At 33.5% G+C, this 18,789-nt stretch overlaps 1 protein-coding gene across 3 annotated transcripts in view; it reads right to left on the reverse strand.

The window, feature by feature from the left end:
- Positions 1-18,385, reverse strand: part of HGF (hepatocyte growth factor) — a 66,588-nt gene extending 48,203 nt beyond the window's left edge. For 2 of the 3 annotated variants that reach the window (XM_011365228.2, XM_011365227.2), the window contains exons 1-5: positions 18,245-18,361; positions 11,387-11,552; positions 7,810-7,922; positions 6,189-6,303; positions 1,115-1,242 (exon numbers count right to left, since the gene is read on the reverse strand). In XM_011365228.2, the coding sequence (XP_011363530.1) occupies positions 1,115-1,242; positions 6,189-6,303; positions 7,810-7,922; positions 11,387-11,552; positions 18,245-18,332 (610 nt within the window). In that variant the 5' untranslated portion in view covers positions 18,333-18,361. Of the gene's footprint in view, positions 1-1,114; positions 1,258-6,188; positions 6,304-7,809; positions 7,923-11,386; positions 11,553-18,244 lie in introns of all 3 variants that reach the window. The other variant, XM_011365229.1, reaches the window with a different exon arrangement.
- Between the last annotated feature and the right edge of the window lie 404 nt (positions 18,386-18,789).

Raw genomic sequence — 18,789 nt, forward strand, 5'->3', positions numbered from 1 at the left:
AGTAAGAATTTACAAACAGAGATGGAACTGGCTCTAGCACATGAAGTCAAAAATTTTAAATGAACTAACAACAAAAAACAAATTCACCTTCTTCATGACAATTAACCAACAATGGTCTTTTATGTGTTAAATAATCAACCTGATATTAAAGAATATTTATAAAAAAATTTTTCAAAAAAATTTGGTTAATAACAAACAGGTAAGATATCTTACTATAAAAACTGGACAGCATTTCTGCAGACCCCCACCCCCAAGTACTTCAAAATCCTGCTAAATTTCTATCAGAGCTTAAATCATGTTTCATTTGGATTTTCAGAACTTTAGTTTCTGACAGAACTAAAAAGCTAGCTGTTTGGTAGCCAGGTAACTAAGAAAAAATGAAACCACATACAATGCTGAAATGGTTACTCCTCCTTCTTGTCAGTCATTTAGTTTTCCACTGCAAAAGTAAGGACGGTGACCTCTTATGCAGTGAGAGGAAGTAACAACATAGACGTGGATTTAGGGTGTCTGCCATCGAGACAGTTTAGGATTCCCTGTTTTGATCTGTTCAGATACTATTCTGAATGGTGTTCCAGTCTATGTATCAGATTTGGTTCTAGTCACATTTAGCCAAAAGGCACAAATGGGTATCAAATTCCAGTGACTTGCTTCCATATTGTCTTCAGGTCCATATACCCTTGCCACCCCACTTCGGAGTAGGTTTGACAAAATTTCTGTGGAAGCAGGAGCTGGATGAATAGAGAATTAGCTTTACTCAGAAAGGGTCAAATTTCATTTGGCTCCTTTCAGGTGATGTATGAAAACAGATTTTGAGGTATGTGAGCTCAACACAGTAAATGAAGAAGCCCAAACTTTTATTCTCCCCAGAAGGATGCCTCAGGCTCTGTTGAAACTCAGACTGATAACTCGCTCCATTATTTTGCATTAATCTAGTGATATTCAGGTTTTAAAACTTTGTGTAAAATGCTCAGCTAATTATCTATAGTTGCATTTGAATGGACAACATATTTATTTATTGTGATTTGATTCATTTCTGTTAACCTTTAATGAGAGTTGCAGTTCTACACAAGGGAGGAGCAGAGTGCCCCACACGGCATTCAGGTTCATTTACCTTCTGAACACTGAGGAATGTCACAGACTTCGTAGCGTACCTCTGGATTGCTTGTGAAACACCAAGGTCCCCCTTCTTCCCCTCGAGGATTTCGACAGTAGTTTTCCTGTAGGTCTTTACCCCGATAGCTCGAAGGCAAAAAGCTAGTTTTAAAATGATAATCATTACAGTATAAGCACATGCAACTTTATTTTTGGCCTATCAATTTTACTAATTAGGGGGTAAATTTTTCCTGAAAAAGTAAAGAAATCCTTTATTCTAACTTGGATCTCCATATATATTAACTTGAATTGTCATTTCCATCCATTTTTAAAACATTTAAATTGTATAAACATTTATTCCCATATTCAACATCATTAAGAAGATTCTTCTCTGGTTTTCTAAGAGCCAATCATGTGAGAACCTAATTGACATTGTTTGAACCACAATTTCAAAGTTTCACGCAAAGGCAGCAAGTGATTTAGCAGGGGCTATTCTTAAGAGAGAACTGAAGAAACACTGCAATTGACCTTGAAATCTCACTATTACACTACTTATCTGACATAATTACATGTTTGTTTATTACCTTTATTATGAAGAATAGCCCCTCTATTTTCTGCATAACTGAGAAACAAATTGATGAAGTAATCCAAACAAAGGGTCTAGAATCAGATTAAACCTGGACTCAAATTTCAGCTCTCTGGCTTACTAACTGGAGACCCAACAGGTAATTTAGCCTCTCTCAGCCTGTTAGCTTACCTGTACACTGAGTATAACCATAACTTATAACAGCTTATATCTTGTACGATTGTTTTGAGAAGTTGTAAGAGATGGCAGAGTAACAGACAGTTAACCAATGCTTCCTATTACTAAGCACACATCGCTAGTAGTCTTTACTTTGTCATAGTGTAAAACAGAATTGCTATTCTCTTCAAAAATTTTTGTAATTTTCACTGTGACTGACATGGTGCTTTTAGGTTTAGTTCATAATAATTGGCAGGTGTAGAAACTGCAACACATAATCTTCATTTAAAATTTCTAATGCCCTAGTCAGTTTTGTTACCAGCATAAAGTGTTTTAACACAGTATAAGAGAAATCCAAAGCCTTTTTTATTCTTTTGTACTGCTTGTGACATTGGCCTCAATGATGCTGCATTTGTCTGCTATATGGCACACAAAAAAGTCATGAATAAAGAATATACATCTATAAGTTACACTAGTAAACACTGTTTTGAAAATCTGGTTACATTTTCAATATTAAGTTCACTTTTTGTTATAAAACTTTATTTTTACTTTTACTGATCTCTGAGTTTCAAATGGTACTTAAAGTCCAAGAATTTTAGTCTCTCAGTAAATACCATGCAAATGTGTCCCCTATCCATTGAAGCTTGTAATTAAGAAATAATTTTTTTGTTATGTTGTGACACAAAATGAATATAGACATGCATTAAGTACCAAGCAATATTTTGCAATGAAATTCCTTCATTTGGATATGAAGTTAAGCCTAAGAAATTATACTAGAGTTAAGCCCTAAGAAATTATAAATTATTGGTTAAAAGAATCTATTCTAAGAGACTTACTATTAATCATTTTCAAGGCACCTATTAAGTACTATAAGTGTTATTAAACTCCAAACTATCTTTAGATAAAAAGTTTATAGCCTTACTTCACTAACATTCTAAATACGGAGAAATAAAAATTAGACATTAGGCCAATTGATTGACAAAAATTATAATACAATTAAAGCTCATCATGATTTCACAATTCCTAACAGTTTTAATTTTCAAAGGAAAAAGAAGTCATCTTTCATCTTCATCTTAGCCCCACTATTCCAGAATAATTTAGGACATCTTTTGTTTGTGCCTTTGCTTTAAATTAATTTTCTTTCATTTCTGTCAGTTTTCCAACTTTTCATAGTAAATTTATAATGAAATACTAATTTTTCCTGGTAGAATCAAAACCGATTTTGCTGTATTTTTTCATAAAGAATATATTAATCAAATTTACCTAAGAAAATTCTTCTATAACTCTATTTTGTGAAAAAAAACAGTATAGTAGAGTAGTAAGAATAATTTATTATTAATCACAAATGAAACTAATCACTTAATCACTTAAGAAACTAAATGGATTTAGTACATATTAAATGCACATATATATATCTACTGTTTTAGAGATTTTTATTCTAAGCACGCGCGCGCGCACACACACACACACACACACACACACACACACACACACCTTTCCAGTGAATTTGTAAAGCCAAAAAGATCTGTGAAGAAGTAGTGAATGAATCAGTCAATGGTTTAGTAGGAAAAACACAAGTCGGAAGAAAGAGAGATAAAGTAGAAATTAAACTAAGATATGACTGAAAGATGAATAAAGTTTTCTCATTGGAGTTAATAAAATGAAAAATGAAGAGAATGGATGTGCTTCTTTTCACAATTCTGTATTAATGCACATCAAATTTCTCTTTAGGGCATTCAAGGTAAAGAACATTTTGGGTCACTTTTTTTCTTTATTCTTTGACATATATGACTTTTTACCCAGATTAACTGGTTTTCCTTTGTGTTCTGAGGTGTCTAGCCTGCTTTTTTTTTTTTTTAGTATCTTATACTTGACTAAGCAATGAAGTCTAGCCCTATGCTTTTCATTTATGTTCATTCAACAAGTGCTTATGAGAACCTGTTACACCCAAGCCATAGGCTCTGTAATAAAATTGTATTCATATACATACTAGTTTTGGTTTGTCCTTGTTAGCAAGACTTTAAGAGAGATAAGTGAAGAAATATTTAAAATTGAGTTACATCGAAATGTACCTTGAGATATAAATTAGGTCTTTTGGGTGCTAGCCACATTTCTTTTTCTTTTAATATAAACTGTGTTCATAGAAAACTTGATCTATTCCATCATCTACTTCATTAATGAATGCTGGGTGGCCAATGAAGGATAGAAATGTAGATATCAAGTCACCTGATTTTCTAGTTAAGCTTCTGTACTAATTTAATCATCTATCATCATCTTCCTATTAAGCCACTTGTAAAATATTTTAATTTAGGGAATCAACAATAAATCACTCCTCTAGACAAAGACATATATGTATTTCTTTTTCCATTTCCCATAAAATGAATCTTTAGTTAATACTTAAAGTGTTATCATGAAGATATAACAATAAGCTGTTAATTGATGATAATTAAGTGCTGCTTTCTTTGAATTAGATAATTTTTTGATTGATGTATAAGATCCTCTCAGCCCTAAACCTCTATATCACAAGGAAATGTTGCTGGTAAAATAGCTGGTTGAACTGAGAAGCCTGTTCTCAGGGAGATCTATTTCGCATTTATTCCTCTAGTAGAGAATCACAATCTTAGAGAATTTCGGTTGAAATAAGACCTCTATCGGGTCAGTCCAATGCACACTCCTCTACTAGGGAAGGACTGATTTCACATGTTATTCCTTTGTTCATGAAAAACAGATCTATCTATTTAAATAAAATGTTTTCCTCACTATTCAGGGAATGGCACCATACAAATGCTTATGAGATAACAAAATCAATTATATTGTTTGTTTTTGTAATATAAGGACAATACTGTGTTTCAGAGATATTCGTGTGTAAGTAAATAATTTGGAAAAAGTTAGTTGTTTTCTGTTACTGAAATACTGTAAAGTTGATCAGTTTGGACACATACTAGCTGGTGTTAATTAGGCTGAGATCACAGGTTTGATCCCAGTGGGGAACAAATAACTCTTTTTCTTTATATATGGGCCAATTAACTCATTTCTGTTTACCATAGTAAAATCATCTTGCATAATTATGCCTCCAAAAAATGTATGCAATGGAATAAAAAGTGGATTAATCAAAGCAAAGTCATCTCCACTATTGGAAAAAAAAGTCAAAGCATGTGTCTTACTGATACGCTAAGTGTTTCACGCTTTGGGGTTATTAAAAGCAAAGGTTATAGTGACACTAGCTGAACTCAGAATCTGGCCATACCACTTACTAGTTGTACATGACTTTGAAAAGTTACTAAGGCTCTTTGTGCTTCAGTTTCACCATATATAAAATAGAGTTAATAAAACCACCCACTATGTGGTTCTTGGGAGAATTAAATGAGATAAATCAGGTATACTGCACATCAAGGTATCTGGCACATGGTAAAATTAAATCTTCTAATGCATCTGATGACCAGGAAAAGCTGTTTTCAACTACTTTAGTTTCTGTTAAAATTATTTGTGAAATAAGTCTTGAGAATTGTGGCTATATTTAGTTCTCTAGTGGGTAGTAGATATCTATTTTTCTCCTCTATGATGACTAAACACTTTCAGAGTTATGAGCCTATGGATGTTATGTTTACTCGTCTTTAAATAGCATTCATCTGTCATAAAGAACACAATTCTTAAGTGTAGACATTTAATTCCCAAGGAATGAGAAGTTTCTCTAGTCATTAAACAGCAGGTGAAATGGAAAAGCTGGTCAATCTGGGGCAAGAGTTTTTAGCAAAGGTTCTCAATTTTGACTGTACTTTGGAATCATATGGGGAGCTTTAAAAAAAAAAAAAACACCGATGCCCGGGTTTTTCCCCTCAAGAGTTTCTGATTTAATTAGTCTGTGTTACCACCTGGGTGGTAGGATTTGTTAAGGGCTCGTAGCAGGTGATTCTAATGTGCAGCCAATGTTGAGAACTACCATGGTTAAAGAACATCCGGCCCCTAAGTAAGGTCAGAATGTGATCTACCTCTAATTTATCACAGTCAACCTCTCCACTCCAGCTGCACAGTGCTGAATCTTCTCAAAGGCAAAGAGAGAGGGAAAACATATCTTTTTTAAAAAATTGCTTTTTCATTATTGCTTCACAAACATAAAGATCTATAAATTGAGGTTTTGAGGTAAGATAATGTTAGCCACATCTTAATGAAAAATTTATTAATCATTTGCTAAATATCAGTCATGACTTCACATATACTTTGGCCTAATACAATTCAGGACCGTTGGCTTTTATTACAGAACTGTAGGATTATTATGAAGGACTAATGTGAGGTTGGTAACACACATATAGAAAAAGAAAGTCTCTATACTCTCTTCTTCATGCATTCTTACCTGTGTTCATGTGGGATCATGGAATTCCAGGGCTGGCATTTGATGCCACTCTTAGTGATAGATACCGTTCCCTTGTAGCTACCTCCTTTACCAATGATGCAGTTTCTAATGTAGTCTATCAGAAGAAGCAGAGAAAAACGTTATAACTATGTGTAACATATGGCTATAAATATGAAAAAGAAAAATAAAATTCTGTTCAAATCTTTAATAATTAATGCTTGTAAACTATCTCAAATTATATTGAAATGTCTTGCCTAAAGCTTCTACTAACATATTCAAAATAACACATTTCAGAATAATCTAAAACAAACAAAAAAAGACTACTGAGAAGTTTTAATTTTGTAAGCATATACTTGGATAACTGCAGAGATTAGTCTATGTACTTAAGGTAGATTAGTCTCTATATTCAACTGGCCAGGCAAATTTAATTTAGCAGAATCATTTGCTCAAATATGCAGACCATTTTAAGAAAATATTAAAAACAAAATTAAGTGATTTGTAAAACCTATGTTGAATCCAGAAAGTTACTTTAAGATAATAAAAATAACTAATTTGTCTTTTATAAAATTGTGTGTTTTTGTATATGCATATGTATGTAAGAGAGAATTACATTATTATTTTTTTCATATTTTTTGCTAACATTTCAGCTGCTGAATTATAGAGCAATCAAACTGAAACAGACATGCATTTCTACCAAATAACAGTATTTGATACAGTTCCTATCAAATACAATATAGTTGTTAGCAACCTAGAAAATTGAAAATGGTCTTATACTAGGTTATAAATTATGTTGAGGATTTGTAGAATTATTAGTGTACATAAAGATCATCTTATTTTCTACCACAAATTAATTTTAATTTAATTTAAACATCTACACCATTAAAAGAAAATATCTGTGCATATTACCAAATACCCAAATTTAATATGACACAATATAATTTAAGAAAACATTAAAATTGAAATAAATACTATTACTACAAATACAGCCCATGATTATTATTTTTGTGATGAGAGATTTTTTTTCAATTCATATTTATTTAACATTCTTCAATTATTTTATTGAGATACTTTTGAACAAAGTAAATACCTGTGGCTATAATATTAAACTATCAAAATAGACAAATTAATAAATAATATGGTCTCAATTTTTTAAAGGTTATAAAAATATAACTAAAACAAGATCCAACTATTTTTTCAAAATCTCCACATTTTTTAATTATCAGCAATCATCACTATAATTTAGATTAGTTATCAAAAGTTGTTAAAATTTGAATTACTATAGTAATTTTCTATGTCTTAAAATAATAACTTAAGGTGGCACTTTCTAAAATGACTTGGAGAATACCAGTTCTAGGAGCATCCCATAAAAATAAACAAAGAGGAAAGGGATAATCTAATTATGGGAAGTTTGTGAAAACTTCTCTTTTATCAAAAGTACCATGCTGAATATCATCAAGGTGCTTGTGTTATCTGTCTTAATGGATGAATTGATTGCATAACAGAGCCAGCATATATATAAAAAAAAAAAAAAAAAAAATCAGTGAGAAAGAGCACTGTGGCAGGAAATTACACATATTTTACATTTATTTCATTATGAAATATTTAGGGAGAAGCCAGTTACCTTTGTTTTCATAGAGGTCGAATTCATGGCCAAATTCTTTTTTCACCCCACTTGACATGCTATTGAAAGGGAACCAGAGGCATCGTTTTCTTGCTTTATCAAAAACAAAGGCCCTGAAAAAACAATCCCAATGAAAAAAAGGAATATTACTATTTATACAGTTTTTAAAGAATGGGGACATGGCTTAACCAAGGAGGGCTATATAAACATCTTTTTAAACCAAAGGTTAAATGCAAAAATCTCTTAAGCAAGAATAGTAAAGTACTCAATAAAATTTTCAACATTAAATGTTACCATTTCTTACAATACAAGAAATAATGTTGGAATTCTGAACTGTTTTTCTTCTATTAAGAAATGGTATTAAAACTTCTCGCTATGTTCATGCTAATTACAAAACCACTATGTAAGAGTACCTAATTAAAAAAAAATGAACAGATTTTCTAAAAATAAGGATTTTTCACTTCCAGTCCATATATTTTTGAGAACAAATAATCTTGTAATTACAGATATTTCAAATTAGTCATTTATTTCTAAGTATTTTGACAACTTTTTAATAATTTTAAATAAAGGGAAATAACTTTTATAAAACAAATACAAAAAAGACATACATTAAAAAATGTTTTCCCTACTATCTTATATGTTTTATTTATTCCATCTTATTCTATATCCAAAACTTCAAAAAATTATCTTCACAAAGTTTGTGCTTTGATTTAAATATAGATAGTTTGAAATATCTAACTATAAGAACATTTTACAGCTGAAATAGTAATTAAGAGCAAATAATAAAAGTATATTTTTACAGCTGTGGCTCAATAACTTGATAAGAGAGAATTGGCTAATAGATTTGAATTTTGATCTGGTAGACTGAAAGCTTATGGAATACATGTTAAATTCCTTATTTCCCTGTAGGAGAATTTCGGGGAGAGGGCGTTAAATGACTTTGAAAGCATAGTTATTAGATAAAGAACACATATAAAAATAAAACTAAACAAACATCTAAAGAGAAGTTTTAAAGTTACAGAATCAATAGTCTGCTATTTAACTTCATGTTCAAATAGAAATGTACCACACATACATAAACTCCTTTTCTACATGGCTTTGATAGGAGATCACCTTTCAGGTAACTCATGAGCCCCATCAGAAACATGCAAGATTTACTTCTATGAATACAAATGTGATTTCATCTGGAAAGTCGGGGAGAGGGTTTTCAGCATGCTGATTTCATTCACTCTTTTCTCTCCTTCCATTACAATGCCATATTCTCTCAGAAAATATCATTTTACACTTCCATAAGGACTGGATCCAAGGTGTTAAATTCCATGAGTGGTATCTTCTTTTAAGTTTGATTTTAGAAGTCTTTATCTTAGCCTTATTTTATTATCTTCATTTCAAGAATTTTCTAGTTTTCTAGTTGTTCATGTCAGGTAGGCAGTTCCAGTACCGCCAGTTAGCCATGACTGCAAGAGGAAAGCCTCCTATTTTCTTTTCTTGAGCCAATTAATGAGTAGTAACTTCTAGAAGAGCTTAGAATTAGGCATTCTGGTCATCCTTCCTATCCAGCAAAGAAGAATTTCATTCTCTATAAAATCAATATTGTTGATCCCTTCTCAAGAGAAAATAGTGTTTGAAAATATTCCACCCCATGCCCACGCAATCACAGATGCTTTCACACAGCTTTGTTGTATTTTCCAAACATTTTTCTATATTTGCCATTGTTTTCCAGTGAGTCTAGTCCATATGACAAGTCTGAAAGTAGATCCTTTAATTCATTAATAATCTAATGTCAAAGTATCATATTATGTCCACTTAATTCTGAATAACTAATATGTTCGATGATTCCAAACACATATGTATAAAATATATATATTGGCATAGATGACTGAGAAAGATGACACAATTTCTGGGCAGAAGAACTGTGGCAGTACACAGGTATTATTACATGTGGTTTTCAGTATAGGTTTCCATAATTTGGAGACTAAATTTAACTCAACAAGACTATGGTAGAAAAATATGAAACCTCATTTACATGGGATATGTAAAGATTTATTAATCAAGTCACATGTGTTCTCCAATGCAACAAATTCATATTAGTTTCTCCTAAAGGAAAAGATGTTTTGTTTTGTTTCATTTTGCTTTGCTTGTTTTGTTTGTCTTGTTTTTAATAGGCATAAGGCTGACTAGTGTGAAAATAGAAATGTGGCACTTTCGTTATTTGTGGATATAGTCAGGAGAGTGTATATTCAGATTCAAAGTTAAAAACCAAAATGAGGTGTGGTTCTCCCATTCTTTTTGCCCCTTCCAACCCCAAGAGGGGAAAATACAATAAGTCCACCCTCCTCAGGTGCCAGAAAAACACCTCCACAAGTCCACACAGCTGAGATGCTGATTGAGAGTAGTTTTCTCTAATTTATTTTTAACAATCTCAAGGCTTTTACAGGAAATCAGGTAAAGAAACAGAATTATTATAGGAATACCCTTGCCAAGAAATATTTCCCTGAAAGTGGCAGTTTGTCTATAAAAATACTTCCAGAGGAGCTGTAAATGAAAAGAAAGGAGATAATCTCTCCTCCCACTACATCTGCTGAAGACCTTCTCTGACACTGCCCTTTCCCCTCAGGCCCATAACACTCATTTCTCTGAGAAAGGCAAGATGAAATTAGGACTGTTTTCCATGACATTACTAAATCTATGTTTATGCTATGTGTCATGACCCAAATGTAATACAGTAGAATTTAAAATTCACAGGATGTCATGCCCAATCCTGTAAAAAATGGGATGAAATAGGGAATGAAAGGGTGGAAAGTGAGTAGAGGAGAGGAACCGTTTATGAAGAGCTAGGAAACGCATTTTCTTCTGGCAGTTCAGGAAACTATTCAGATGAAGTTGTCACCTTAATGGGCCCAAACTCCAACTTTCATCCTCTGGGATCACTGGCAAAGTAGTAAGGAATGCTTCCCTGTGTAATCGCAGAGGGACTTTCAAAAGATAAGAAAACTCACTCTTTCAGTCCTCTCATGCCTCTTTCAATAACCCCATCACTTTTCACCTAAACTTCATCATCACTACCTCTAACCTCTTTTAAACAAACTCTGCTGCTGACACCAATCCTTCTAGTTTTTAATCTAATCCTCTCAACACTTTTTATTTAAATCCCTAAAGACAATGACATAAGTTGCAGTAAATTTTGGCTGTTGCCCAATTTAGATTCTGAAAATTCTTTCACTCCTCTTGCAAGAAAAAGAAAGAAAATGTTTACTCTGATAGAATATTTTAAATGTTAGAGAGATAAAAGTCACACTAGTTGAATTTTAGTTCCTAAAGTTCAATTGTTCATAAGATGAGAAAACATAATTTCTATAACCAAAGCCACTATAGATTCTAAAAGATATCAGTTTATATGCACTCTCTTACTCATACTTCTATCTACTGAGAGCTAAGTCTTCTGTTGTAATGAGTTTAAAACTAAAGTCAAGCTTATCATTTAAAGGACAAATACATTGAATAAAAAAAAAAATGGTGATAATGAATACATGTTATATTTTGAAAATTATCCTAAGAACAAAATGAAGCAACTTACTTGCAAGTGAATGGAAGTCCTTTATTCCTAATACATCTATTGGCACATTGGTCTGCTGTGTTCATTTTTTTTGTTTTTATCTTCAGTAACGGGTCTTCTTTATGTAGAGTAGTCTTTGCTGACTTTTTAAATTCATGAAGTGTGTTTCTTCTTTTCTTCTGTCCTTCTATTAATAAAACAATTTTAAAAAAAACACAGGGAATAAGCTTTTAAGGCTTATGTTTAAAAAAAAATGTCTTTACAGATCATCTATAAGATAATGATTTTATCTGACAACATACTAGAGCTCCAGGGGTCAGGGATGGAGGAGGTAGGGAATGACTTTCTCAGATAGTTAAGAGCAAGAGAGGAATATTGTAATCACTGAAGAATAAATAACTTATCATGTAGAGTCACTCATCTATCTATATTCTTTCATATGAGAGATGTTTTTAAAAATTAGGACAGAGTTCACTCTAAAGAAATAAATAACATGATATTCTCCAAATAGTATGAAAGCAAGTACCAGGACATATCACATCAGGCTCTATAATTAAATTTGCCATTGCCTTCTATAATTGGTTCCTATGTAAGTTATAGTATTAATTAGATAAGCCAATTCAATGGCAGGTGAGAAATTTCTCACTAAAAATGGTACAGTGAATAAATTCTTCTAACTTGCTCTTTAAAGTATTTCATACTATTCATATTTTAGCCTTTCTCATTTTCTACATAATTGTTTTCTGTGCTTTGGGACACTATTTCTTAGTATCACTGAACTGTTTGTCTTGAAATCAAGCCAAATGCTGCAAATCAAATGTATGTAAAAATTCATCCTTTAATATCATTTTTCTTCATGAAAGTATTCTACAAGGCCCCTAGATAAGCATAAAGCTTTCTATAAAAGATCTGAAAACAGAACGAAAACATCCTAAAAGGCTTAATCTAATGAATAACTTTAAAATATCAAGAACTCGCTTCTTTATTCTCAATCTGCATAGTTACCTGGTTTCTAATGATGATCACCATCTTCTCCGTCAAGATCAAATGTCTAAGAGATTGCAGCTATTGCACAATCAGGGTAGATGTGATTGTGGTCCTCCTCTGCCTCTCAATTCTTTTAACTCTCTTATAACAAAGGTAGTAATAATATATTCATTTTTAAGATGCAGAAACCAAGACACAGGGAAAAACTCATCCCTTAGAAGATCTCATTCAAAACTCAGCTGCCTCGCTTCAGAACTCCCACTCTTAAACACTCATGATGACATATTAATCTAAGAATTGCTAGGAAAGTATGTGGAAATATGGCTTGTAAATATTTTCTGAAGATTTGGTTTAGAGCTATCAGTAAAGAAGAAACTTGGACAGTAGAACAGGAAATGCACTCCTAGTCTTATATGTATGGTAAAATGTGTCAAGAAAAGAAGTTAAAACTTTTGTATAGAAAATTTGGAAATACGGCTAGCAGAGTGAGGTACCAAGACTGGCATTATACTCTTAAGTTTGCCAGCAACCACTGTCTCCGGTTTGTGTATTAACAGACGGATGCTACTCATTAATGTCTATCCTAACCTGAAGCCCACAATAAATAAGAGAAAACATGAAGTCCTCTAAATTTCTGGTTCTTTATAAAACTTCAGAACACAAGCCTCAAAAGACTGGTACTAATATCTGTAATTATGTTTTCATTTTTTTAACTTTTCCTTGCCCTATAAGATGGGATGGCTATGATATAACAGATATAATTCAAAAGACATTTTAACATTGAAATTTAATCAACCAAATAATCTATCAACATGTTTTTTATTGAGTGTGGAACAAATGCTTTGCATAACGTTGGCAGACAGATGATAATTCTGGCATTCCTATTGACTTGCCAAATGACTGTTTAATTACTTGAAATGCTAATATCCCAATAACTCAATCTTAACATGAAAGTTATAGTTGAACAAAAATAAGATATTTAAACTATAATCATTAAATAAATATTTGAAAATCAATTTGGATAAATATTATGAATATGCAATGTTTTAGTTTTGTTTTTCAAATTTAATTCTTAATTTCTGACATAATGTGTGATATTCATTCTCCCAAGCAAAAATATGGTATAATTTTTTTCAAATTTTGGTTTCCACCACAGAACTATGTTAATGAGAGATGTTTCTCCATTAGGAGGGTCTTCTTTTGACCTTAGAGCACTATTTCTAAGGTTCTGTGAAAACAGCATAATAATCTGATTTCTTAGAAATAAATAGTAGTTAAAGATGCATATCATCTATTAAAAAAAAAAAACTGTCCACCAAAATGGAATAATTGTACATATATTTCTCAAATAAATTCTGTTAATTAAAAATATAGAATTAAAATTGGCCTCATTTATAATGTATTTATTATACATGTCTAAGTGAGAGAGAAGAGCATAAAACAAGATCTAAAAAGTCTAAGACAAACATTAAATTCAGATATGTATTTTACTAATTGTGAACTAAAATAGAACCCCTGGTCGATATTCTGGTTTCTCTTCTCAATAACATGCACTATGAAAGCAAGTATTGAGGACTACTGTGGAGACAAAAGGTCTCTGTGGGATTGTTGGTGGAGTTTTTAATTCTACAGCTCCTCAGCTGTCCTATTGAAATGTGTTAATGTGTGGCTGTACCTCATAAAAATAGTCTACTCTTGTTTGCTGATAAATTTTTCCATCACTACCTTTCATCTAAAGATCAAAAAGCATTCTGAAAAGCAGATAAATCTATAATTTCCCTTTACTAGATAATAAATAGGAGTGAAAAGCTTGTCTGCGGCTACAAAGCTAATCAGAGGCACTCGGAACCAGATACCAGGATTCCCTTTTCACTATGTATTTCTCATGACTTAGAAGCTTTGCCTTATAATGCAGTCATTTCTACTAGGTCAGTAACTAATTACTCAAAAATGTGAAGTTCAAGCTAGTTGTACATCATGGAATCCACACATCTATAAAATTAATTCCTTCTTCAATAAAAGAAAAATTCAAAACAGAAGCCATTCAAAAACAGCATCTGAAAATAAAATTCCTTTGCTGAAAATAGTTTAAACTTTCTCTTCCATATGTATTAACAACTGATGCTTGTTTTACTGAAAACAGTTAAAAGACTAGCTTAATTTGGGAAGAAAATCAAAAATATCTTTGGATCAGATTTTTCCCTACTATTTTTTATGCATGACTGTTATCTGAAGTTTATAAACAAAATATTGAAATGAAATCAAAGGGTGAGAGATCACTCCAACTTTGTCATGTTTTCCCGTGCTTTAAATTGCAACTCTTTTTTCCTCTTCTCCCAGTATGGGAAAACATTATGGAAGCTATATTTCCTGAAGAACCTGAAGTCCCTATTTTAGAACTAAAATCATTAGGATCTTAGTGAAAACCTACAAACAGAGAGTAGGGTCAAATGTATCAAGGTGCTTGAAAAAAGACACATTTCTCCCTCTGGTCCCTGGGCCTCACACTCATTTCTCTCAATACCTCATATATTTTCTTCTCTGAATGGACTAACCATTGACTTCAAAGGGAAATCATGCAAGGAAAGGATTTGCAGGGTGTGGAAAGAAGCAGGAATCTGACTCCACATATTCCAAGTAATTTAGCCACATGATTAGTGATTAACAGCTCGAAGTGGCAAAATGTTAAGATGAAAGTACACAAATAATTAATGGAAGGGAATGATTGTGACTGGAGATTGTAAACTTCTCAGAGACATGAATCATAAATTCTAGTCTAGATTTTCACTGCTAATATCTAGGACTTGGATTTCACAATCATCTCTCCTTCTTTAAAGAAGGTGACAATATCGCAAATAAAATGTCGAGAAGAGTCATGTTGGATTTAAATCAAATGCTGGTATTTGAGAAGCAGCATAATAATCTCCTCCAAAGAGATTTACAAAAAGAACTGATGTTCAATACAAGATTAGGGGTCTCCCTAGGTAGTTCCCTCCTCTTTTATTCCACTTCCTTGTTCAATATTTCACTGGTACAGAAGCCTCCTCCTGTTTCTGTCTACCACTCTCCCTCCACACAGCAACCAAATCAACCACACTGAAGTACAACTTCTGTCAACTATCTACCTGTCAACTTAAAAACTTTCAGCAGCTGCCTGTGATGTTCAGGGTAGAGTAGTTTAGCATGATTTTCACTGCTTATGCATGCATGCCATCCTATCTTCTCTAATCACAGTTCATACTACTCACCTCTCAGGTACTCAGCATACCAGCCCCACGTGGTTACCTGTCCTTCCTCACTTCTATACCTACACTTTGTGTTCCCCTAACTTTGTTACTGACTGTGTGACTACACCTTTCCATGCTCAACTTGAGTACCATATACTCTCTAAACTTAGTTTGACCCTTTAATCTAAAAATAAATTCCACAGTAAATAGTATTTCTAAAACCAAGTTTTTCTTATATTTCTTAGCAAAATAGATTTTTTTAAAAGGCCATTTCAGTTGACTTCACCGCTGTTGGTCTCAGTATAAATAAATTGTTTGAAAAAAGAAAACCCACATATTTCATTTACATAGTTTTGGATAGGAATCTCAGCTCTATCCCTTGATTAAGATAATAAGATAATTAAGGTCTTTAACCTCAGTTTCCTCATGTTAGATGAGCCCCCAAATGCCAATCTTATTAGAATTAAATAAGATTTCTTTTTAGAGCTTGGTCCATAACAGTTGCTCTGTAATGTAGGTTTCTTTCTCATTTGCTCATCTTTATACCTGCCACAGACTCCTGGATACTAGGTGCTTATTTAAATGCTTCTTTTGTTACAGGGGTTGGATATCTGTTTCCACTGTAGGTGGGGAATTGCTAGAGGGTAATTCTATGTAGACCACTTCTATAAGAATGGCTTGGGTCCATTATATTGAATATTTCTTAGGAAACTTTTCTATAAATTATCTCCATATACATGCTGCTCAAAACTGGTTGTCACCTCATTATACTATCCACTTCTTTTCCAACATTGTGTTATTTTACAATATGTGCAAATATAGACTCATAAGATAAATCAAAAAGTATAACTGAAGCAAGTAATAACCACAACGAAAAATCTAAATGTTAAATGATAAAAAAAAGAGCAAAGTTTTTTTTGGTATGTTTTAAGAGGGCTAACCATGTTTTCCATTTTGAATAATGTTATTAAAAAAAAAAAAAAAACTACCAAAATATACTTGCCACCCAAACAAAGGCAGACCTTCTTTTGATGACAATTTTAGCATTATCCACTTCAGGAATTATTCACAGCATATCTGTAATTCCCAATTGGCCTCCCTCGCCTGCCAGCACGCTCTTGGGCTACATTTTCCCTATGCTCAGGAAACACAGTCATTCCAACATTAGCCAAAGTGAAATATAATTACGAATGTATATCTCCTGCCAAAACTTAGGAATGCATGCCAAAAGCAAATAGACATTGTCTATGGTTGATCTACTGTTTGGGTTTTCCACACTGTGTTCCCCTTGCATTAACACAGATGATTTCAGGTAACCATATTTTACTTCTGACCATCAACATTTTAATCCTGAACAATGAAAGCCCTCAAAATATTATTTCAATTTATGCTCAAACTCCCTTAAACCAGCAATATCTTATAAGAATCTATTTAAACATGACACATCTCAAACATGATAGACTGCTTGATTGAACTGACTTCTTTTTTACCTCTTCAGAAATCTTACCTAAATGTTTCCAAACTGACCCTTCTTCCCACACAGTGTTGTTTTCCGAAAGGGCTACTTCACAAAAATAAAGGAAAGCCAGATGGATTGAATGATTTCTTGTCATTTAGCAAATTCTTGATGTTTTCAGCACTTTTATTACATCAGAAACTAGATCAGAAGTCTGATGAATTTCATATTTAACGTATCTCAGAAGGTATAGCCAGTTCTCTGTTTTAGATTATAAAATGGCCATGTCTACCATCTGGGCATTTCTTCCATTCTTGTCTCTCCCTGCGCCCACCCATGATGCTCAGTACCTTTTCCCGTTGGCATCCCAGCCACTACAATGATAATACAACCAAATGCAGATGTTTCCTCTTGCCCTGATAACACAGAAGAAACCTTCTCAAAGCAGCAAATGAAATCTCTAAAGTTTCAGGCAATAGTAACTCTCAAGCAACTCTTTCCTTCCCTACCTGTAAATTCAGGAGAGAAAATGAGAAATAGAAAGGAGAAGTTCTGTAGTGTTAATCAAAGTCACACAATTTTTGCCTTCCTAACACTGCAGTTTCAAAAGGACAGGCATTCATGTCCAGGAAGAATGAGATCTTAGAATTCTGAGAGGCTTTCTCTTTCATTTTTATAACGTGCATATACTCAGAGTTCTATCTGCTTTCTCCAAATAAAAACCTGTATAAAGTCATAATTTGGCTCTGAATGTTGACTGAGTGATGGTGGGTAGTGGATTATCATGAAAATTATCCTCTGGAGGGGGGAGAAATGAGTCCCTACTCTACTGACCATCACTCTCCCCTGTTCAGACCAGACCTTCTATTCAGCTTTAAACTTGTCCAAACCAGCCAAGTTCCAGCTAGTGTTAGCACTTCACTCCTATCCCACAGTCCACAGCTATTAGGCTAATTGAGAAGGGGCTGGCTCAGTAGGGGGTGGGGTGGGGTGGGGGAGACTCACTGAGAGGATGCTAATTATCATTTTAAATGCTTTGCAAATATAAATAGAATATCAAAGGAAAGACAATGAGACATTTAAAAAAACCCATACCACATACTGAGCTAAAAAAGGATGCTGGAAATAGGGTAAAGAGAGAGTGTTAGAAAAAGGAAAGGTTAGCAAGAGAATTAAAATAATGATAATGATAAAGAAGAGACAACTAACCTGCATAGGGGATGGCGATGGGAAGCAGCAGGAGATGTAGGAGGACCTGCTGCAGCAGCAGGACTGGCAGAAGTTTGGTCACCCACATGGTGCTGGACGCGCTGGCGGATCCCACTGGAGGAGATGCCTGGGTGAAAGAATCCTGTTCCGACTCAGTGCCTAGAAGAGCCAGTCGGCTCTGAGCTGCTTTTTATTGCGATGAGCTAAGTTTGTTGTGTGATTAACTGGAAAGATCTAGGTCTGAACTCCCTCTTACGGTAAGAAACTGTTTAACAACAGCCCTTTACTCTCTCCTACCCCCCTCCTTTCCTCACTACCCCTCCAACAACACCAAACAGATCCCAGCTCCCCGCCCCCCCTCCACCCCCCCAACTCTGCTTAGGAAAGAAACTTACAAAGAAAAGGTCACCTGGCCTGAGGCCAGCTTCAATTTGGAAGCTCGAGCTCCAGATCCCAGTGGCTCCTATCCGAGTAGGGAAGGGAGGAGCAAGCCTCAGCCCAATAGCTAAATCAAGGCACAAGCAGAGGACCAATTCGCTAAATTT

The sequence above is a fragment of the Pteropus vampyrus genome, unplaced genomic scaffold (genome assembly GCF_000151845.1).
Source record: "Pteropus vampyrus isolate Shadow unplaced genomic scaffold, Pvam_2.0 Scaffold107, whole genome shotgun sequence".
Taxonomy (NCBI): Eukaryota; Metazoa; Chordata; class Mammalia; order Chiroptera; family Pteropodidae; genus Pteropus; species Pteropus vampyrus.